The sequence below is a fragment of the Taudactylus pleione genome, unplaced genomic scaffold, assembly GCF_031769625.1.
Source record: "Taudactylus pleione unplaced genomic scaffold, aTauple2 ptg000174l, whole genome shotgun sequence".
Taxonomy (NCBI): Eukaryota; Metazoa; Chordata; class Amphibia; order Anura; family Myobatrachidae; genus Taudactylus; species Taudactylus pleione.
The window spans coordinates 2,821,696-2,846,764 of record NW_028284576.1 but is presented as its reverse complement, the minus strand read 5'-3'; the positions used below and the strand labels follow the sequence as shown (position 1 = coordinate 2,846,764).

Here is a 25,069-nt window from a genome sequence, read left to right as displayed (position 1 = left end):
GAGTCACTCTCGCTAAAAATGTGTGCCCTATTCACATAAATAAAACAACTGAGTGCGACAAAACTACATTGCTGGCTTGCATGGATTAATTTGATGTGCGACATTTGTACCTCTGTGTGCGATTGAGTCTGAATCCATGTACAAAGGGCTCCGATGTGAGCGGCTGTGGCTTTTTTGTCACACAAGTTTCGTTGTACTTCATTTTTGACTTTCTGCACGACCATAAGGTTACTCAGATGGTCGATTACCAAAGGATCTGCGACCACTGCTGAGTGGTTGTGCGCAGTTGCTTGGATCTGCGAAGCCACCTGTGGGCGTCTCATTACATTTTCAGCTGGCTATAGCATTAGCATTTTATTGCACAACGGCTGCATATGGGGTCCCATAGACACTAGGGGTGATATTTATTAAGATTCAAGTTTGGGCGAGATTGCAATCTCGGCTGAGTTTAGGCATTTTTTTCAACTCGCAAATTTACTAAAGATAAACTTGGGAGAGATGTCTCTCTTTTCACTGAAAAACTCGGGAGAGATTGCAAACCCAAATAAACTCGCCATCGGCCAAACTCGGAAGTACTTTTCATGAAGAAGATACAACTTTACAATTAGTGGCTGCTGACTGGCTGGTGGGTCCTGCATCTGACAGTTTACATGTGGGGTCTCCCGTCAGAAGCCCGGTAGCCGTCTACGTGACAACACATAGACAGTTACAGTCTGCTGTGCTCGGTACTTAACGGGGATGCTATGGAGACCAGCGGAGGTGAGTATAGGATCTTTGGCCCTCATTCAGAGCCGTTCGCTATTTGCGGTCGTTCGTTCAAAAACAAGGGGTGGCTATTCAAATGATCCGTTCGCACATTGCAGTCTGTTCACACCTCTAAGTCTGAACGAGCGAGCAAAACATACGCTCGTTTATTTGTTAAAACGCCCCCTGGCCGCTCGCACCATTCGTCATGTCCGCTATTTATTAGATTAATCGAGTACATCGTACAGCGTATGAACTGCTCGCTATTCTTGTGGTTGGTTTTTTCAACCGCTATTTTGCGAGCAGTTCTGAGTTTAAAAAAACCAAGTAACGTGGTCAATGACGCTGCTATATTAATTATGCACTCCCTTAAAATGCCCGTTTTGACCTTTAAGCATGCCTGCGTTCTGATCTCCACTCCCCGTTTTCAAGCACCTTCCCCTGTTACCACCCACATACGCCTCCTCATGTCACTCAAAATAGCAGGCACTCGCTATATTGCGTACAAACGATTTTCGGCCGCAATGACTGGTTCGCGCATGCGTACTAAAAACCGTACGCATGCGCAGATGTGCGAACATCGCTCGGAATGAGCGTACTGCCGCTAGCGAGTGGCTCTGAATGAGGGCCTTTGTTCAAAGGATCTCCCATTGGATGTGTACTGGAGAAGGGGACAGATCACCTGCCAGCAGGTAAGTATGTGTGAATGAGGTAGGTGTATGTAATAAACTTATACTTTTTACTGTTTGTCTGTGTGTGTGTGTACTGTGTTTTTTTTTTTAACCATTATTTTTACAGTTGGAGTATGGGTGCCTGCTGGCACTTGTAGTTCCACTATAAAAAACAATACTTTCTAATTTTTTACACTATTATTACGCCCGTTCTGAAAGCTCCAGGGGTGCGGGAAAGAGCCTCGGGCTTCAGATTAAGCCTGGGGTGCTCGGGAGAGGGGGGACCCCTTTATTGGGGGGACCCCTCCTCCCCTGAGATCCCTGGGCTTGGCCTGACCGGCTTGGGGTGTTAATGCTTTGGCCAGGGAGACCCGGTGATGGCGTTCCCTGGCTGTGGCATTACACCCAGGCCGGATTTGAGTCCGATGCTAAAAATAGGGGGACCCCTACACAATTTTTTCCGCCCTATTTTTAAAACCAGGACTGGTCAGCAGCCAGGTGCTGGTTTCTAAAATACGGTGGAACCCTACACGTTTTTTTCCCCCCATATTTTTTGGAACCAGGACTGGATGAGGAGCCCGGGGCTGGTGATGCATTTTTAATTTACAATTAACACTTTTTTTTACAGGTATAACACAAGCAGCCTTCACATATCTCACTGATATGTGCAGGCTGCTTGTTCGAAAGAGTTTTGCTAGTGGGGTTTGAAATTTCCTCTCATGGGGTCAGAGGGTGTAATATATAAAAACAACCATTTGGGTCTTTTGGGGCGGAGGAGAAGTCCTGTTGCTTGGAGGAGACATCTGGGATATTAACACACTTTCCTAAGAACTACTTGCACAAATGTAGGCGCATGATGACACGAGCACTTACGTTGTACTTTAGCACTTTTTCCTGTTCATAAATAAACTTTAATATGTTCTTGAAATCCGTACTCAAAGTTTGAACTTGGCTTAATAGATTAATTGTTTTTCCTTTTACAACAAGCCTTCCCAAGAGCTGATTTTCACATTATTTCACAGTCCCATTATTCATCTGTTGGAAAGAAAGTAGCATTTGCAGTTTCATAGAAAGGTTACCATACACCTAGGGGCATGTTTATGTTCAACTTCCTCGAGGAGCAACCAAGGACCAGGGCTTGGCAGCAAAAGACCATTAGGAGCAACCGTCTCCTGCAACAGACTGGTAGCCTCTGTGACCCCTGCTGCTAACAATACAAGCCTGGCCATGATTTGCAACGCTCATCACAAAGCCCAGCTGACCGCACTGACGTTACATGAAGTTTGCCAAAATTGCAAGGAATTAAAACTGTGTTTTTATTGCCGTCATTAGCGTCTCAGACTTTTAGTGCAAACGATAAAGGGGTCTAAATTGAGAATGTAGGTAAATATCTAATCAACGGCAATAGTCTATTGATCTCTCTTGTTCCTGAACGCTGCATTGCCAGGAAACAGTCTTCAAAAGAACTCTATAACGATATTTAAATAATACATACATATAATTTATTAAATAGCTTTTTATCTCTAGCAGCGATTTGATGGGATTCAGTCATTTTCAGTATCCAGGAGAAAACTAAGGGTCATTGCCCCATGCTTTTGGGCTTCTTGTAAAGATTACTACTGTAGTTGAATGGGTATCCCCCGCACATTTTAACGTCACCCGATTGCTATAACTTTGATTTGCTCAGTAGAGCTATGAGGTTTCAGGTAGATATAGAAACGTACATTGAAGTTGTTTATAGACAATTTTTTTTAATCAACAAGTGTTAATTCAGATTGTTACAGTTGTGAAAATAATCAACCTTTGGGCTTCACTAGAGTCATTTTTGTGAATTGTACTTAGAGTTTTTGACGTGGGTTTTTAAACACAAGTCAACCCCCACTAGGTCCCCGGCCTTAGTGCTGTACCGGGGCTGAGGACCCATCTTTCAGCTATAAGGGAAGCAGAAAATGAATAGTGGTCTTGACAAATCATCAAATTGAATTTACACAAAGAACTATGAGGGAATCTCCACTTTATAACTATCATTGTTCTAGAATGCGGACAGCAAGGGAAGAAAAGAGGCCACATTTCCATCTGTCAGTAAGAGAAGAGTAAATTTGATAAATCTGATACTACCGTGTTACACCAAAGTATCACAGCAATGAATATGGGATTGTGCAGAGTTGTGAACCCCTTACCTGCAGTGCCAGTGCGCGTTTTAGATGAATAAAGCGATAAAACGCCAAAGACTCTGTTCACGTGTAACTATTCTACCACCATGTGTCAGAAACAAAAACGCTACAGCCGTACTCTGTAAAACTTTTGTTTTAATGATGTTTCATAAACTGACCAAAACCTTTTTTCAGAACAATTGGATGACAAAGTAAACTGCATCTATGGCCCGTATTCAATTTGAGGCGAAAAGGCCCGAGCCGCGATACTTTTTCGCCGATGACATAATTTTCGCCTGTTTTCCTTTTACCCCGTATTCAATTTGAAAGACTTTCCGCCTAGGCTGAAAGTCCATGCAATGTAATAGACGGTAAAGTATCGCCTATGGATGGCAGGCGGAAAAAAGTGCAGAGCTGAGGTTTTGGGGTGCAACATTGCGGGAACCCCCCTGCAGCCTTCAGACAGTCCCCCAAAGGTAAACTGTGTCAAAAAATTTTTAATAAACACTTGAGGACACCCCAAAAAATGACTTTGAAAAAGGCGCGAAAAAAAAAATGTTGGGGTACAAAGTTAAAAACTAGCAAACTTTACTCTGGGGGGGTCCCCAAGTATGCACCATGTGTTTTTTTGATTGCAGGGGCTTGCGGCAGGTGAATTTTTTATGATTTTTTTCAACTTTACTTTAGCAACTTTTAAATATGCTAAGCCCCATTTCCAAGTACCCCAAATTTACTGGGATGAGTTATTTTCTGGAAAAAACCCTCCAGAATACTATTCTGATTCACATATAGAAAAACGCTATTTAGCAACTATTGAGTCCGTTTAAAAACACCAAATACCTTCAGCAAGGGAACCCCCATGTCAGAGCATCTTTTGGGGGGTGTCAGGCTGATTTCCCCAAATCTGACAGTACTTTCCGCCTGTTCAAGTTTCGCCGGGTCCCGTTTTCGCGTACTTTCAAATTGAATACGGGTTAAAGCGGGCACGCGCGCCATACTTTTCCGCCTGCAAAACAGGCGAAGTAGGCGAAAAGTCCGGGATGCAAAAAAGTATTGCGGCTCGGCTCATATTGAATACGGCTCTATGTATCTGTTATGGGTCTATGATTTATAGGCAAGTACGTGTGTTACAGTAATTTATTACTTATTACTATTTCAGCAGTTTGGGGCTGAAAATTCATTGTGATAAATAAATAAGAATTTTGCCTGGTTAATCTCCTATTTATTGGAGCTGTATAGCAATGTGTACCAGCTGGCACAGTGCTTCCCAACAGCGGTACTCCCAGCGCAGCACTTTCCCCATTGTGATGCGTTTCAGTGAGAGACTTCCCTTCCTGCCCTGGGAAGCTTTTTGGGCCTGGGCACAGACAGTCCGTCTACCAGCGGGTGATCCAATGCTCCCTTGCCGGCTACACTATAGCCCAGCAGCTTACAGCTAATGGGGCCGAGCTCCGATCAGTTAAGCCTTTCAGAACTTTTTTTAACTGGACCAGACCGCAGTCCCTATTGGGGAAAAAAAATAGGGACTGCGTTATATTTGCCTAACGATGGAGATAACTTTGATATCTCCTGCACTCAGGCCTTGTTAAATAGGCTAGTACTTTACCATGATATTCAGGGGAAATCTGGTTAATAGGCCTCTTAAGCCTTTGGCCCTGATTCAGAGCCGCTCGCAAAAAGCGAGTGCTCGCTCTGAATCAGGACGTCCGCCTTTTTTTTTTTTTTTTAAACTGGCCTCCTGGCTGCTCGCTAAGCTGTGGGTGACCACCCACAGCTTTTGCGAGCGGCCAGGTGATGGTAGTGACCATCGGGCTTGCGACGAGACCCTTGTGGTAGGGTGTCTTCTGCCGCAAGCCCCAGTGAGCTTCCTGCTCTAATAGAGCTGGAAGCTCACTACTGACAACAGGAGTGATGTCAGTAGGGCCGCCCCCAAACGGCAGGCGTTCCTTCGGGAACGCCTCCGTTTGGCCAGCCACCCCCCCCGACCTGCCTACAAAACAGGCCGAGCTGTCGATCAACATCGACAGCCGCCCCGTTTGTAGCGAGCCCCGGAGTGAGTAAATTTCTCACTCGCTCCGGGGCTCGCGTGCGCAGTGCCCCACCATCGACCCGCTTGAGAGCGCATAGCGCTTGCGAGCAGGTCTGAATGAGGCCCTTTGTGTAATACTAGATTTGTGATGTTTATTATATTATGTATTATTAAATAATAATAAAATATTAATAATATCAACAATATTATTTTATTATATGCAATGCTGGGACTTTTAGTCCCACAACGACTTGAGAGTCCCAGTTTGGATAGATCCCTATGTAGTAAAAGTACTGCACTTGTAGACAACACTGTCATGATTTATCAGGAGAGACCTAAAAGGAGGAAACCTGATTTGTACGGGTGCAGGAAAGATGAAGATGAGAGATAGAGAGAGATCTGGCCGGGCGTGACAAATGGTTTCAATACATGGATTCAGTTAATTCCTTGAAGGTCCTGGGAATCGATGAGTTTATATTGCTAGATGTATAGATTGGTAATGTATAGTGCTGCGCCTATTGCCGCAGACCTTCCTGTAAGACTCCTGGGGGTCTGTGCATGGATTCTGCAAGTCATTGGTTCAAACTTGGCAAGTTTTGATTTCATGCAACGCAAGAAAGCGGCTTTATAAGAAGCGGTGTAAGAGGACGCCTGTGTGGGCGCTGGGCGGCTAATGTTCCACCGACCCGGCCTTTAGGATCATCTCCCCTTTCAGTAAAACATATGCTGACCATTACTTTAGCTCAATACGTCTGTCAGTGCAGTTAAGATTACAGCGCTGAGACAGACTCGCCCACAGTCTTCCTCATTGTCAGTGACAGTAAATAGTGTATTTTGGATATGTCAGAAATGCTGCTAATTAGGGAGAATGTAAAGCTTCTGTAATGTATGAATATTCGAGTAGTTTGGTGACCATACGTAGTTTTGGAGGCAAACGCCAAGTTTATACAGGTCACAGAATTACCAGGTGACTTGCAATGTCCGCAATATTCACAGTACGGGTTTGGGTATGATATGCTGATATGCAGGCTGTCGGCATTCAATATGTTGACACCAGAATGTCTACATGTTCAAAATGTCGACAGGTGACATGTCGTCATCCACAATGTTGACACTGGTAATGTTGACAGAATGCCGGCAGTACTATTTTAGCTTAAAACTAACCCTAATTATAACCCTAATTGTAGCCTAACCCTAATTATAACCCTAATTGTAGCCAAAAGCTGTATACACACACACAACGATTTTGTTAACAACGATTTTGTGAACGATTTTCTGTCAGATTATCTGTCAGATTTTTTAAAGTGTAATGAACGATTTTTTTGAACTACAAACGATTTTTGCATATTCCCTTAATGAAAATCGTTGAGTTGACAAGTCTGACTGAACTACAAACGTGAACGCACATGAACGATTATCGTTCATCGTTTGACTCAGAAAGTGAACGATTTTTTGAACGATTATCATTAAACGATATCGTTTAACGATAATCGTTCAAAAAATCGTTGTGTGTATGCAGCTTAACGCTAATTATAGCCTAACACTAACCCTAATTGTAGCCTAACCCTAATTATAACCCTAATTGTAGCCTAACACTAACCCTAATTGTAGCGTAACCCTAACTCTAGCACAGCCTGTACATAGACAGTAATACCCCTTTCAGATTGAAGCCTAAAACCTGGGTTTTTGCGCATGAACGCACATCAGCCCGGGTCTGGCGTAAGTCTGAAAGTGCAACCGGTTAACAGTCCTGCGTCCGCGACCCTGCTCGCTAGCAGGGTTTTTCCCGGGACTTGCAACCAGCGTCGATGACCTGGCATAAGTGTGAAAGGTGCGAGCCGGGTCACGCCTAAAACAAACTGGTTGTCCGGGGCGCAGTGGCGTTTGGAGATCATCTTCAAGCGCCCACTGATGCCAAAAGGCCCGGGTCAGGTGTGAAGGGAATAACCGTGGCCGTCCTCCTGTGAAAGAGGTAGCCCTGCTTCAACCCGTGTCTCGGTGTCCAAGCCGAGTTGAAGCCTGGATTTTATATCTGAAAGCGGTATATGTGTATATATGTATGTATACTCAAAGAACTTGAAAAGGACTTACCTGAGCAGGTACTTCAGACCCTAGCACAGCCTGAAATGACAGTTAGTGTTCTATCTATCTATATTATATATAATCATTATAATATCTGTATAATATATCTGTCATTGTTCAAGCTGTTCTACTCTACCACCCAAGACTCACGTGTATCAACACACGACCGCACAGCGAGGAGTGGTATATCTACCATAAAATGGCCCCTGTTGTGACACAATAGTTCTATCTGGAGATGTAGGGTGAAACAGATACAGATTAGGCGATAACAATAGTTCAGGATAAGATGTTTCATTTGATTTATTGTTACTGAATAAACATGTAACTGGATAACAGTGTAAGTGAATAAACCAGTTGGACATTCAGAATAAGCTGCCCAAACAGTTGAACACTGACTACTGTCAGTGTATTGGAAAGACTGCATGTGTTGAACAGTGAATTGTACTGGCAGGAGGTGCTTAATGCCTCTTCTGGGTCAGGGCTGGTTTGTTTATTCACTGTCTGCTGTGCTGGATTCTGAACTGCTTGCTCAGGTAAGCCCTATTCAAGTTCTTTGTGTAGATCATCATTGTTTAAGTCAATCTATTGTGAGACTTGGTGTCAGGTCCTTTGAGTTATGAAGTAATTTTGGCATTTCTTGATTTGTTTTCTGTCAGAAATGTGTATTTCTGTCAGCGAGGCCGTGATGTGCTGCCTTTCTGTGTTTCTGTGAGCAGTGTCTCTGCGAGAGATGTTACTGTTTACACTTGTGGAGTGCTACAGCTGTGGCTTTCATGCGGTTTTGATGATGTTAGGAAGTAGTTCAGATGTGAGGTGTACGGTCATGTGACCTAGTGTGTCCAATCATGTTGGTGGGATCTGTCTCAATACACCACACCATTTTATAAGTGGATCCTTCAACTATACAGTACATCCAATGGTTACTTGAACAGAACGTTATTTATATATTGTAATTTATAGTATACTAAGTACTACTATATGGAATGGAGGAGCAGAGAGGTGCAGCATTGCAGAACAGTGAAGCACACAGAATATTTACACAATTACACTGTATACCATATAATAACTAGAATAGGGTACCGGAGTATGTAGGCATATGTATTAAGGCACAAAGCAACCTAAAAAAAAACAAGATATTGTCTACATATGCACTAGTACTGATATTGATGTTTATTAAAATGTAGGCATTTATTTTAGGGCCTAAACATATATATGACGCGTGTAACAAATGGTGATGAGGGTCAGTGACGAGCTGCCACATGTTTGGTCACCATGTAATACCAGCTTTACTGTAGGTCACAGTCCCATACTGCCCAGTAAGAATGCTTATTCACCATGTAGTACCAGCTTTACTGTAGGTCACAGTCAAATACTGCCCAGTAAGAATGCTTGGTCACCATGTAATACCAGCTTTACTGTAGGTCACCGTCCCATACTGCCCAGTAAGAATGCTTGGTCACCATGTAATACCAGCTTACTGTAGGTCACTGTCCCATACTGCCCAGTAAGAATGCTTGGTCACCATGTAATACCAGCTTTACTGTAGGTCACCGTCCCATACTGCCCAGTAAGAATGCTTGGTCACCATGTAATACCAGCTTACTGTAGGTCACTGTCCCATACTGCCCAGTAAGAATGCTTGGTCACCATGTAATACCAGCTTTACTGTAGGTCACCGTCCCATACTGCCCAGTAAGAATGCTTAGTCACCATGTAATACCAGCTTACTGTTGGTCACTGTCCCATACTGCCCAGTAAGAATGCTTGGTCACCATGTTATACCAGCTTTACTGTAGGTCACCGTCCCCATACTGCCCAGTAAGAATGCTTTGTCACCATGTAATACCAGCTTACTGTAGGTCACCATCCCATACTGCCCAGTAAGAATGCTTGGTCACCATGTAATACCAGCTTTACTGTAGGTCACAGTCCCATACTGCCCAGTAAGAATGATTAGTCACCATGTAATACCAGCTTTACTGTAGGTCACAGTCCCATACTGCCCAGTAAGAATGATTAGTCACCATGTAATACCAGCTTTACTGTCGGTCACCGTCCCATACTGCCCAGTAAGAATGCTTGGTCACCATGTAATACCAGCTTACTGTAGGTCACCGTCCCATACTGCCCAGTAAGAATGCTTGGTCACCATGTAATACCAGCTTTACTGTAGGTCACCATCCCATACTGCCCAGTAAGAATGCTTGGTCACCATGTAATACCAGCTTTACTGTAGGTCACCGTCCCATACTGCCCAGTAAGAATGCTTGGTCACCATGTAATACCAGCTTTACTGTAGGTCACTGTCCCATACTTCCCAGTAAGAATGTTTGGTCACCATGTAATATCAGCTTTACTGTAGGTCACCGTCCCATACTTCCCAGTAAGAATGCTTTGTCACCATGTAATACCAGCTATACTGTAGGTCACTGTCCCATACTGCCCAGTAAGAATGCTTGGTCACCATGTAATACCAGCTTTACTGTAGGTCACTGTCCCATACTGCCCAGTAAGAATGCTTGGTCACCATGTAATACCAGCTTTACTGTAGGTCACCGTCCCATACTTCCCTGTAAGAATGCTTTGTCACCATATAATACCAGCTTTACTGTAGGTCACCGTCCCATACTGCCCAGTAAGAGTGCTTGGTCACCATGTAATACCAGCTATACTGTAGGTCACTGTCCCATACTGCCCAGTAAGAATGCTTGGTCACCATGTAATACCAGCTTTACTGTAGGTCACTGTCCCATACTACCCAGTAAGAATGCTTGGTCACCATGTAATACCAGCTTTACTGTAGGTGACCATCCCATACTGCCCAGTAAGAATGCTTGGTCACCATGTGATACCAGCTTTACTGTAGGTCACCGTCCCATACTGCCCAGTAAGAATGCTTTGTCACAATGTAATACCAGCTTTACTGTAGGTGACCATCCCATACTGCCCAGTAAGAATGCTTGGTCACCATGTGATACCAGCTTTACTGTAGGTCACCGTCCCATACTGCCCAGTAAGAATGCTTTGTCACAATGTAATAACAGCGTTCTGTAGGTCACCGTCCCATATTGCCCAGTAAGAATGCTTGGTCACCATGTAATACCATCTATACTATAGGTCACCGTCCCATACTGCCCAGTAAGAATGCTTGGTCACCATGTAATACCAGCTTTACTGTAGGTCACCATCCCATACTGCCCAGTACGAATGCTTTGTCACCATGTAATGCCAGCTTTACTGTAGGTCACCGCCCCAAATTGCCCAGTAAGAATGCTTGGTCACCATGTAATACCAGCTTTACTGTAGGTCACCGTCCCATACTGCCCAGTAAGAATAGTGAGGCAAAAACTTGTTTTATGTGTTTTAATCCGGGAAGGACTCTTGTGCGTATATATACAGCTCTGGCAGGGCCACCTCATTCCCAAACTATACCAATCGTAACTGCTTGCTGTATAGTAATCCCGGTCTACAGTTTCAGTCACTGGTGAGACCCATCCTAACATACTTCGCTATTCCACATTTTTACACGTACTCTTTGCCGCACTCATTCCAATGACTGGTTTATAAATCCGACTACAAAGCTGCACCTAATCTGGTGGCAAGCATAGATTAGTGTCACCAGTCTTGGTGGCAGTTATACCATGGAGACTCCGGTCTGGTGGTAGCTGTCAAGCAAAGTAGACCCAGTACGGCTTCCAGCAAAGTTAGAGGCCGCGCTCGCTGCCCCCTTCTCTCATCTGTATATAGGCAATTGACACTAGTACATTAATTTATGCATATATATATATATACACTTCCAAACATGAACTTATAATAATAATAATGACACGGAGACAGATGTGATGTTTACATTGGTCAGCCTTTTGATTAATTATCAATTAATAACTTAAACTATGGTGGCGACCGAAAGAAACAGCAGCCATCAGAGGTCATTGACTACCTAATCAGATGACTAGAAAAACTTGCAGGGCCAATTGCCCACTCAGCACGTCAATACTGTAGGTCACATGAGACTCTCCCATACTTTCCAACGCACGGTTAGCCAACAAAGGCTGCTGACCCCAACAGGGACAATCAGCCAAAAGGTATAACAAACGGGAGTGACCTATTAATCCGCTCACTGACCACCCGGCTGCAGCTCTTTCTCACCCAACGCCAAAGAAAAAGAAAAAAGGCGACATAAAAAAAATAGGCAATCTTTAAATGAATAAAAATAAAACTTAGGGAGGGGAAAAAGCTGAAAAGAGACAGACTTCTATCTGCCCTAAGTAACCTGTAACTCCTCCCACTCCACGCCTTGTAACTCTACCATTGGCTACACACTGAAGAAGATTAACCCTCTACTATCTATGCAGCTATGATGTACCACTGTCCTATAGCCTAGGGGTTTAAGGTCCGTCCTGCACACATGGGTGCCCTCCGTCTTCATATTAATATCATTATTAATATTATTATTATTGATACGTGTAGAAATAATTTTGCTGACTTGTTTTTGCATTCAAAGCATATTTTTTTTTTTTAATTATCTTTTAAGCATATGCCGGATCGAAATGATGCATTTACTTTTATCTTTGTTTTCTCTGCGATATTATAGTTTTCACAACTCCTAATTCAGTTAATAGGTGCGTGTGCTTTTTATGGTTTTGCCGGACACCAAATTGAGATTCCGTTATTTTGTAAGCCCCCAGGCAGTATCACAGACCCAGATGGCGGTGACGTTACCCAGTATCGGTATTTATCAGTCTGACACATCTTTATTCAAATCTTACATGTTAAAAAACAACTTGGAAGCAGTGACACCGTGATAACGTGATGTGGTGTGGTGGACGCCCGCCAGCCCCTTCTCTTAGTGTAAATACGGCACGGGCAGAGATGAGCAGGGAATATTCTAAGTTAATTTTGGCATTTCGGCCGGGCTGCAAAAAAAATTCATTTTAGCAGATGGATTTTCTGCAGTGGTGATAATGTGAACATGACAGATTTGTGATGATAATTTAGGCTCACGCAATTATACTCTCTTTCTGTTATTGCCAAGAACATCCAAATGTAAAAATGAGAACGCTCATCTCTGGTTTGCTCTAGTCTGCAGATCAGGACTATTTTCTCAGTGATCTGCATTGAGTTTTCAAGCCCAGATATTTCGCAGACACTGTATCAATGAGGTTAATAGAAATTATGCGCCATTTAGTGCTGATTGACCATATATCTGTAAAACCGGCGGTTAGGAGGACTGTGTTCTGTGAGAGCTGAATGCATTCAAGGAAATTAAAAGTTTGTTTTTACATTGAGAAATAGATGTCTCTGGCGGATATTAAAATATTGTCTTCACGGAGAGGAGGCCGCCATTTTGTGGTCCGAGAGTGCGGATTGATTAACACACTGAGACTCGCGAGTGCCTCGTTGCCTCAGTGATGTCACTATAGTTTTGAGTGAATTCAGAAGCCTTTCAGAGGTGGCAATGCAATTTGAGCAAAGTGTCTTTCATAATCCCAACTCTGGCCCTCGGGGACCCCGAACAGTACATGTTTTCCAGATCTCCTAGTTGGTGCACTGGTGTAGTCATGGCTGGCTGACACATTTGAAAAGATCCACAGGCAGTGCTAATTATTTCCATTGATACTGAGGATATCTGGAAAACATGCACTGCTAGGAGTCCCTGGGGACTGGAGTTGGAAAACACTGCTCCAGTCAATTCTGTTTGTTGATTACCTTGAAGTTTTGTTCCCTGGACAGAGCAATTGTGTCTAGTCTTTATGTAACTTGTGCCTGTAATGTTCATTTTTATTTATTTTCTTTTATATTTGACTTCATTCCAGGCTGTTAAACCACCCAGTGAGTCGGCGCCACCTGGAGGACCACCACCGCCGCCTCTTCCTGGTGGGATGGCCCCAGGCCCTCCACCTCCGCCACCGCCACCACTTCCTGGAGGATGCCCGCCTCCGCCTCCACCACCTCCCGGGCTGAGACCGCCAGGAGCTCCTCCCCCTCCTCCATTCGGAATTCCACCGCCACCTTTCGGGGGTATACGGCCTCCTGGACTTATGGCTCCACCGCCCGTAGTTTTGCCTTTTGGAATGAAGCCAAAGAAAGTTTATAAGCCGGAAACTACCATGAAGCGAATAAACTGGTCAAAGGTAAGAAGTCCGGTCTGGTAACACCTACGATGGTATAAATATGCAGCTGTGTACAGTAGTGGTATTGATGGGATGAAAAATATATAGGAAGAGTAAAGTTCAAAATACAATATAGCAGTTGGTGAAGTCAAAGTTGGGCACCGGCTGTAGCCTATTACACGTTGACACAGATGTGTCCGGATACATCGCTGCTGAGCCTGCGTGCGGATATGCGCAATGTTTTTCCACCCGCGCCTTTATAGGACTGCATGGTGCAATCGCAGTGCGCACCATAGCGTAGCGTATGCTGCTGCGGGTAATCGCATGGCGCGATGCGTGCTCACATTTGTAGCGCGATCGGCAAACATGTAGCTGGACACATCTGTACCTGGCACCAGGTTCGGAGCCTACATGGTAAGGAGAACTACATGTGCAATGAAATGGTTTGGGTTGAGGCTAGACATGTAAAACGAGGGGTTTTCATGGAACTGGAAGAACTAGAAGTCTGATTACCTGTAGGAAATTGCCATAGCAACCAAACTGATGGCAAATGACACCCCCCCCCCCCACTAATTACTTAAATAACAAAAAAAATAGATTATTATTAGATCTGCATGTAGGGTACTGTATAGGCTAGACTCATTTTGTAAATTGTTTATTAATAATTTGCTGCCTCGTCCTTTCTTAACCTTCCTATGCCGGCTTACAGTATGTACCTCTCTTATCTACAGGCTAGCTGGACAGGTGCAAAAAACGTGATCCATTCCTGTGTGTTATCAGCACTTCAAATTTTTAGCACTGTCTATATTTATTATTATTATTATTACTATTATTATTATTATTATTATTATTATTATTATTACTATTGTTATTATTACTATTATTATTATTATTATTATTATTATTATTATTATGCCTCATTTGTTTTCTTCCTATATAAGTTAGGGAAAACACAATAAGTTGCATACTGTATGTTGACAAAGATTAAGGGGCCAATCCAATTAGGTGCGAATTGCCAGTTGCTGTTTTCTCTTCGAATTTGCATAGCGAATTCATTTTGCAATCCAATCAGCAACTCGCACTGAACCAGTGAGACTAAATTCGCATTTTTACATTCGCACCTCCCTGAGAGAGATGGAAAGGAAAGTCTTTATTTTAATGCTAAAATGCTAATTAGCTTAATTAGTACAATAATTACATGCCATTTCTGGCGATTAAAAAAAATGGCCTCAAATGACCCCAAAATCAACTTTTCCGTTAGTTTAGGCACCCCAAATTTAATGACAGTAATTACAGTATTTTTTAAATTGAAAAATTTTTTTAGCATATTTTTTTTTTTTAAAGTGCCCTCAAAGTACCCCAAAATCAACTTTTTTTCCTACTTTTTTTTTTTCAATTTTCATTTAATTTGTTTGAGATTAAACAACTAAAGTTTTCTTTTTATAATTTTTTTTTTTTAAAAAAGCACAAATCAGCAATTTGATACCACTTAAAAACCTTCAGTACTTTCCTAATGTCCACAAACCGACTTCTGTATGGTCCTCCTAACGATATTATACATTTTGGGGGGTCCAGGAGGGTCTCCCCGCTTTTTCATGCACATCTCTCACATCGCATTTGACAGTCATTTCGCAAACCTCCGCTGCGAGTACCGCAAACAGGCATTTTTAATTGGATTAGAAAATTCCTGCGAAGTCTTCGAGTTTCATGAAACAAACTCGCTACTCGCAATTCGCACCTCATTGGATTGACCCCTAAATGTAGCTGCTGACATTGGAGGGTCTTTTCTCACCTACTTTAATGAATGATCAGTGGGCCCCTTTGTCTTAAATTTACCACGAGACTGAGGGACCTCCGGCCGGCGATTATTACATATCACTGTTTGTGTGTTTTTATTACATTGATCAAAATGGGAACGTGCAAAATTTGTCCTGTTGAACCTAAAGGGATCCACTTGTATTTAGACAAATGCTCTTTACTGTCTTGCAAAGCAGGGGCCACCTCAAAATATTCCATACCCACCTCTTTATTAAATAATCTCTTCCTACGATGAAGCATTGTAAACCTTCCCGCCCCTCGGTACTGCCGTCTTGGCCCACAAATCTTACCTGTAAAAAACAAAATAAAAACAGGGGTGTGTGCACAACGTGATGATGCAAAACAGAGTTTGCCCTTTTCTATCCGAGCCTTAGGGGTATAATTACTAAACTGCGGGTGGAGATGTTGCCCATAGCAACCAATCAGATTCTAGCTATGATCTCCTATCTAGATAAATGATAAGTAGAATCTGATTGGTTGGACAATAACTACACCTCTAAAAACCTGCACTTTAGCAAATATAACCCCTAGTGTGCGTCTGTCAATAGTAAAGAACCGCAACGGCGCACCCATGGTAACAACAATCCCAAACTCTTATACGGTAAGGTCACTTCTGGCTCAGTTTATAAACTATCAATGAGTTTACAAACCCAAAAAAAGCCTCAAAAAGTAACCGTATGCATCCCAAGATGTGCCTGTCTCTGCGGCTTATCTAATAAGGGAAATGAGGGTCAGAAATAAAATATATTCACTAACACAGAGCAGCTGACAGGGGCCTGTAGCTTTAAACTTTATAGACAGACAGAGGATTAAACAGCCCGCAATAAAAGCAGATCATTTTCCAGCACTATATATACTGGAATATATATATATATATATATATATATATATATAATACACACACACATATCTATATCTGAGCGCTCGCAACCGGGTCGATGGCTCAGAGCGCATGCGCACGATGGAGCCGGCTCCGTCGTGCGCGAGACCCGGATAGCGACAGGCAATCCGTCGCTCCGGGTCTCGTACCAAAGGGGACGTGCTATCGATGTTGAGTGACAGCACGCCCCCTTTGGTGGGCGGGCCGGGGGAGTGGCTGCCCGAACGGAGGCGTTCCCATGTGAACGCCTCCGTTTTGGGGGCGGCCCCACTGACATCACGAGTGATGTCAGTGGGAGAGATTTTGGCTCTGCTAGAGCCGAAATCTCTCTGGGGCTTGCGGAAACGAGACCCTATCACAAGGTAGCGAGCGCTCTGAATCAGGGCCACAGTGTGTGTGTGTGTATATATGTGTGTGTGTGTATATATATATATATGTGTGTGTGTGTGTGTATATATATATATATATATATATATATATATATATATATAAATTCTTTATCTTGGAGCAAGTGTATTTTCCATCGATAATTGGATATCGCAGACCATCAAAATGTATTCTGTCATTTCTGTGCTCTGCATGGGAATTCACTGAGTCACCTGCCAAAACAATTATTAATATATTGTTAACAAGCCGTCCCAAGGTACTTTACAAGCTTTGATGAACTGAAGTTGTCTCACTCGCTGTGAATTGAAGACAACCAGATTTTGAAGTGCAGCGTTTCATCAAAAAAAAAAAAATTTGAGCGAGCTCTTCGGGTTTCTATGAAGTCGTGAATTTATGTAGAGTAGAAATAGCTGTGAAGTTAGATTTTGGCTTATTCTGAAATGATTTTCTCCCCCTGTGATAGCATTTCCGAGATCTCTTTCAAACTCTGCTCCATTGATAACACTCCTACAGTTCAACCCTATATTTGACTACTTTTAAGCTTTGTATAGAGAAAGCTGTAATAATAAGTCGCTGCTTCTAACATCAGACTATGACACGAAGAGCGTGCAAAAGTCTGATGTTTATTAGGGGTGGGCTAACCTTATTTTTATTCTATGGCTGAGCAAGTCATTCTGCTGAGGCTTTGCACGTCTAGTACAGTAAGGCCCTGATTCAGAGCCGGACACTCTGACCAGAGCGCTCGCTCTGAATCAGGGCCCGCCTCCATTAATATGGAGCGTCCTCCTGGACGCTCGTACAGCTGTGGGTCACCACCCACAGCATATACGAGCGTGCATAATGATGGTCGCGATGGTCTTGACCATCACGACCATCGGACTGCGAGTGAAAGCCTGCGGTTGGGTTTCTCAACCGCAAGGCCAGGAGTGATTTTGGCTCTATCAGAGCCAAAATCACTCCCACTGACATCACTAGTGATGTCAGTGGGGCCGGCTTCAGACGGTAGGCGTTCCCTTGGGAACGCCTCCGTCTGGCAGGCACGCCCCCGACACGCCCACCAAAGGGGGCGTGCTGTCAGTCACCGTCGACAGCACGCCCCCTTTGATGAGACACTCCGAGCGAAGGAAAGTCCTTTGCTCGTCGGGTCTCGCGCATGCGCACGACGGAGCTCCCTCCGTCGTGCGCATGCGCAGTGGGGAACATCGACCCACTTGCGAGCGTACTGCCGCTCGCGAGGGGGTCATTCAGACCCACTCGCAAGTGCACACACATGCGTGGTTCTGCCACTTACAGGGGTCTATGTACTAAGCCAAGGAGACAGATAAAGTGGGTAGAGATAAAGTACCAACCAATCAGCTCCTAACTCACTTTGAAGTCACTTTGCGGTTTTAATTACATTTTCATTACTTACCGTTATTTTAGTATTCATTAACACACTTAACACAGGAGATATCACTGATATCTCCTGCTTAACTCCGCCTATGTTAATTTCCACTCTCCCCATACATTAGTACATTAGTATGGGGATATGGAAATTAGGTTATTCATGAAATTCCGAAAATTATGATTGGTTACTATCCGCCACTCTCAGGTGGCGTATAGCGGGATATACTTACCTGCTTTTAACGGGGCAGGTTGTCCGCGGCCCCCTCTGTCGCTGCCTGGTCCCTCCCCCGGCCCCGGCTGCTGCGATGACACTGTGCTCTCTTGGCTGACCACAGTAAAGTTAAAAGAACAAAAAACAAAGTTTTTAAAAATAAATAAAATCTTCAGCAAGCCGGGTGGGAGGTCAGGGTCCAGGCGGCCAGGTAGGTGAAGGAGGGGAGCGGGAAAAGGGTTGGGGGGGAAGATGGTCACAGAATTTCCGTAACTATAATCAGTGCTGCGCATGCGCCACTTTTGTGAATGTAACGGCACATGCGCAGCACTGATTACAGCTACAGTAAGTTACTGTAGAGAGGGGAACCTATGTATTTTCTGGAAAACTGTCATCACAACAATGAATCGATACTTATGGAGAGGAGAATGATGAATTAGTACATAGGGGGTCATTCAGACCCGCTCGTGAGCGTCAGGGAGCAGAGGGAGCTCCGTCGTGCGCATGCGCGAGACCCGGGGAGCGACAGGCTTTCCATCACTCCGGGTCTCGCACCAAAGGGGGCGTGCTGTCGATGTTGATTGACAGCAACCCCCCTTTGGTGGGCGTGCCTGCCAGACGGAGGCGTTCCCATGGGAACGCCTACCGTCTGAAGCCGGCCCCACTGACATCACTAGTGATGTCAGTGGGAGGGATTTTGGCTCTGATAGAGCCAAAATCACTCCAGGGCTTGTGGCAGCGAGACCCTACCACAGGGTCTCCGTTGCAAGCCCGATGGTCGCGATGGTCAAGACCTTCGCGACCATCTTTTTGGCCGCTTGCATATGCTGTGGGTGGTCACCCACAGCTATACGAGCGGCCAGGAGGCCGCTCCATTTTCATGGAGGAGGGCCCTGATTCAGAGCGAGCGCTCTGGTCAGAGCTTTCAGCTCTGAATCAGGCCCATAGACCCCACAGTATGCTATTAAACCACTTGCGATTCAGTGTTTGCATGGACATCACTGACCCTGTTGGTGCTTTCTTAGTTGCTCGGGCGCATAACATATTGTGCTTCCGTGAGCGAGTTTTTTTTAGTTATATTTTTGCTGATATACTGCAGAGATTGTTGTTAGTTTATTTGATGCCTAATTGCAAAAATGCATCTGTAGCACTCACAATAAATAATTTCCAAAATGGGTTCCAGTGGAACGTGAGTGTCTGTGATGTGTGCCTGGCACAAACCAAAAGTATACTGTACTGTATATGCCACTTATCCTGACCCAAAATCATCCTGAGCTCAGTATATGGTATTCTGCGTCACACATTTGTGGCCAATTCTGCAGCAGCCGATGTTTTCATAAATGTGCATCTCTGGTTTATGACGAGAGCTGTGTGTGGCTGGGACAGGACTGAGAACTCTGTAGCTGAGGGACAATTTCCGCCTGCAAAACTTTGCAGCCAGCTGTGAGGCAAGGGGGGCAAATAGTTAGCAGAGCTTTTGAAAGGGGGATTTCCAAACCCTTGTTTACCAAACCAATGGAAAAAACATCTAGCTATATATAAATATATATATATATATATATATATATATATATATATATATATATAGCTACACGGGGCAGGAGGCACTCGGTAAGTAAACTCAGTCACACAGCGGGATGAAATAAATCAACGTTTCAAGATTCTTCATTATCTCGTCATCAGGATAAAAACATAAGGAACGCCTCCGCTTTAGAAACCCCCCCCGGCCCGCCTACAAAACAGGGCAAACTGTCGATCAACATCCACAGCCGCCCCTTTTGTAGAGAGCTCCGGAGCGAGAGAGTTTCTCTCTCGCTTCGGGGCTTGCGCACGCACAGTGCGGCCGCTGCGCATGCGCAGGGCTAACCATCGATCTGGTTGCGAGCACATCGGCGCTTGCGACCGGGTCTGAATGAGACCCATAGTCCCCAATCTGTATATCCATTGCCCTTCACAGCGCAAAAGTTTGCCTGCTCTATCCCCCCTGCGGATCGACTCAGGAATATGATCAATCAGGATAAACCTAAGAGTAGCCAGACCATGACCCGCATCTAAAAAGTGCCTCACCACTGGCTGGCCACTGTGCCCACTAGTGAGCGCTGCTTTAATGGCTGACCGATGCAAAGCCATCCTTTCACGTATGGTACGCTCTGTCTTACCCACATAACGGAGTCCGCAAGGACAAGTTATGAGGTAGATTACAAACCTAGTTTGACACGTTAATCGATATCTAATAGAATTTTATTTTTGCCACTGTATGGATGCCTGAATTCAAAGCCCGTCTGCATATACCTGCATGTCAGGCAATTCAGACACCTATAGCAGCCAGGTCGCAAAGAAAGAAAACCAGTTCCAGTGTTATAGCCCAGACGCAAATCCGTAATATCAGTCTTCATTACATAATCTCTAATACTGCGCCCCCTGGTGTAACAGGGCATAATCCGAAGATCTTTGAGATTTAAAGCTCTATCAGACTGAACAATAGGCCAAAGATTCTTAGTTGCCTTGTTAATCTTGGTACTCAACGGATTGAAATGATTTACCCAAGGTATAATCTGTTTCGTATCAGATATACTTTTCTTCCTAAGCAATTGTTCCCTAGGGACAGAAGTTGCTTTCTCCTTAGCCTCCAACAATGAATCATATATATACCCACGGACCAAAAAATTCTGTATCATATTATCAATATGATGTTCTACATCAACACTACTATTGCAGATGCGTCTAGCACGCAAGAACTGTGAATAGGGTAATCCATACTTGCATGGTTTCGGATAACAACTGCTCGCAATCAAGAATGCATTACGATCAGTGGGTTTATGAAACAAGGAGGTTCCAAGTATACCATCAACCAATGATATTTCAACATCCAGAAAATTAACCTTATGGGCATCAATATGATATGTGAATTTAATCCGACTCGACCATGCATTATGGGCTTGATTCAGAGCCGGTCGCTATTTGCGCTCGCTCGTCCAGAAAATAGGGGTGGCTATTCAAATGAACCGTTCGCTGTTTGCGGTCTGTTCATGCCTCTAGGTCTGAACGAGCTAACAAAACTTGCGGTCGTTTTTTGGGAAACTACGCCCCCTGGCCGCTCGCATCCTACGTCATGTCCGCTATTTATTAGATTAATCGAGTACATCGACCAGGGTATGAACTGCTCGCTATACTTGGGGTTGGTTTTTGCTACCACAATTTTGCGAGCAGTTCTGGCTCTAAAATAACCCAGTGACGTGGTCAATGACGCTGCTGTTTTAAATATGCACACCCATAAAACGCCCGTTTTGACCTTTAAGCACGCCTGCGATCGGATCTCCACTCCCCGTTTTCAAGCACCTTCCCCAGTTACCACCCACATACGCCTCATCCTGTCACTCAAATTAGCAGGCATTCGCTATTTTGCGAGCACATGAATTTCGGCCGCACTGACTGGTTCGCGCATGCGTATAACGATCCGTACGCATGCGCAGTTGGGCAAACATCGCTCGGAGCGAACGAGCTGCCGCTTATGAGTGGCTCTGAATCAGGCCCAATGTTCACACATCAACTCCCTAAACTGTTGCTCAGACCCAGACCAGATTATAAATAGGTCATCAATATACCGACAATATGCCTTTATATGACCTGAAACAGAAGCTTTGCTAAAAAAAAATTCTTGCTCTGCCACCAGCATTAATGCATTAGCGTACGATGGGGCCACATTGGACCCCATCGCACATCCGGAGACTTGTAGTTAAAATCTACCGCTGTAAAGGAAATAATTATGCGTAAGCGTCATCTCTAACAGTTCAAGGACCAACGCGATATCAGGTCCAGTATACAAATTATTATCGGTTATCAAAGATTTCACGGCCAACAAACCCTCATTGTTACTGATGATGGTATAAAGAAGGCTTGAAATGTCAATGCTACACAGCATACACCCTACTGGCAAGTTACCAATACTATCAAGCATGTTTAAGAAAGCCGTGGTATCTCCAATGAATCCAGGACTGCCAGTGATACGGCAGCGCTTTCTTCCACTGCTCCCGTCCGTCTTAGTGCGCAAGTATACTTCTGTTCGACTCTACAAACTGCCAGTGATACAAGGTTGCAGTAAAGCGTCCAGGTAAGTGGACACAGTTTGAAATAACGATCCTCTCCCAGCAATAATAGGGCCATCTGGGAGGACAAACCTCGCTCTTATGGATCTTAGGTAATGTATATAAAACTGGCACTACCGGATTCACCTGTACAAGAGCAACCCTCAATGCCTCAGAAATCACACCCTCCCCAACAGCATTGGACAACGTAGATTCTAATTCTTTGCCAAATGTAACAGTCGGATCACTGGGTAGTAATCTGTAAACAGAAGCACCAGACAACTGTCGCTCAATTTCCGACATATATGATGAAATATCCTGAATTACAATAGGCCCGCCCTTATCGGCGGGGCGTATTATATCAGTGTATCTGGCTAAATTGCGCAATGCCTCTTTCGCCAACAGACAAATTATTGTAAGGCATCTTATGGATTTGTGAAGCACTTTTTAGAAATGCATCAACATTGTCATGTAGCATGTGTGAAAAAGTACGTATTGATGCACTATTTGAATTTGGGGCCTGATTCTGACCCACTCGCGAGCGGCTGTCCGCTCGCAAGTGGGTCGATGGTGTGCACTGCGCATGCGCACGACGGAGGGAGCTCCACTGTGCGCATGCGTGAGACGCGACGAGCGAAGTACTTTACTTCGCTCGTTGTGTCTGATCAAAGGGGGCGTGTTGTTGATGTTGATTGACAGCACGCCCCCTTTGGTGGGCGTGCCGGGGGCGTGCCTCCCAGACGGGGGCGTTCCCAAGGGAACGCCTACCGTCAGAAGCCGACCCCACTGACATCACTAGTGATGTAAGTGGGAGTGATTTTGGCTCTGATAGAGACAAAATCACTCCGGGCCTTGCGGTTGAGAAACTCAACCGCAGGCTTCGGCTCGCAGTGGCGATGGTCGCGATGGTCAAGACCATCTCGACCATCAACCTGCACGCTCGTATAGGCTGTGGGTGGTGACCCACAGCTATACGAGCGTCCAGGAGGACGCTCCATAATTATCGAGGTGGGCCCTGATTCAGAACGAGCGCTCTGGTCAGAGCGTCCGGCTCTGAATCAGGGCCCTGGTTCGGAAGAACTCTTCTTAAGAAGCTTACGCTAGTGATGTGGGATCTGCACACTAGATAGTTCATCTCTCGGGTCTCTATTACTCCTGGGTCCTCTGAAATATTCGTGCAGTTTCAACTTGCGAGTGAGATTATATTTTTCAATTTCCCACTGAAGATCATTAAAGGCAGTTGTAGGAACAAAAGAAAGGCCCTTACTGAGCACACTCTGGGCCTGATTCAGAGCCGGACGCTCTGAACGAGCGCCCGCTCTGAAGCAGGGCGTTTTTTTTTGGTGCGTCCTCCTGGACGCTCGCATAGCTGTGGGTTACCACCCACAGCTTATGCGAGCGTCCATGATGATGGTCGCGATGGTCAAGACCATCGCGACCATCGGACTTGCGACGAGACCCTGCGGTAGGGTCTCGTGGCCGTAAGCCCAGGAGTGATTTTGGCTCTATCAGAGCCAAAATCACTCCCACTGACATCACTAGTGATGTCAGTGGGGCCGGACCCAGATGGTAGGCGTTCCTATGGGAACGCCTCCGTCTGGGCAGCCACGCCCTGGCACGCCCACCAAAGTGGGCGTGCTGTCACCCACCATCGACAGCACGCCCCCTTTGGTGCGAGACCCCGAGCGACGGCTTCCCCTTCGCTCGCTGGGTCTCGCCCAAGCACACAACGGAGCAGCCTCCGTCGTGCGCAAGCGCATTTGGGTACCATCGACCCACTTGCGAGCGTCCTGCACTCGCGAGCGTGTCTGAATGAGACCCTCATTTCGTTAGCCGTTAATACGTGAGACGACAAATTAAATATTAACGTCTCTGGGGGATGGGAGGTCTGCCGACCTTCCCTCTGCCTTTGCCCCTGACCACCTCTCCTCGTCCGTCGCCTGAGGCGGCGGTGGCATGATTGCGAGTAGCAACTCCTAAAGGGACAGATGGAAAAACAGGTCCTTGTGCACCTGGACCACCAGAGTCACTAGTAGACAGAATTTCCTGTGAGGACACAGGGCCTGATTCAGACCCGCTCGCGAGCGCTGAGAGCTCGCAAGCGGATCGATGGTGCCCTAGTGCGCATGCGCACGACGGAGGGAGCTCCTTCGTGTGCATGCGCGAGACCCAGGAAGCCGTCGCTCCAGGTCTCGCACCAAAGGGGGCATGCTGTCGATGTTGACGGGGGCGTGGCTGCCAGACAGAGGCGTTCCCATGGGAATGCCTACCGTCTGAGTCCGGCCCCACTGACATCACTAGTGATGTCAGTGGGAGTGATTTTGGCTCTGATAGAGCCAAAATCACTCCAGGGCTTGCGGCAGCGAGACCCTACCGCATGGTCTTGTCGCAAGCCCGATGGTCGCGATGGTCTTGACCATCGCGACCATCATCATGGATGCTCGCATAAGCTGTGGGTGGTAACCCACAGCTATGCGAGCATCCAAGAGGCCGCTCCAAGTTTAGGTAGG

At 45.2% G+C, this 25,069-nt stretch overlaps 1 protein-coding gene across 3 annotated transcripts in view; it reads left to right on the top strand.

Moving 5' to 3' along the window:
* The window catches only part of DIAPH2 (diaphanous related formin 2), a 1,301,891-nt gene that overhangs the window by 387,876 nt on the left and 888,946 nt on the right, over positions 1-25,069 (top strand). For all 3 annotated transcript variants that reach the window (XM_088475573.1, XM_088475574.1, XM_088475575.1), the window contains one exon: positions 13,496-13,813. In XM_088475573.1, the coding sequence (XP_088331699.1) occupies positions 13,496-13,813 (318 nt within the window). The remainder of the gene's footprint in view (positions 1-13,495; positions 13,814-25,069) is intronic.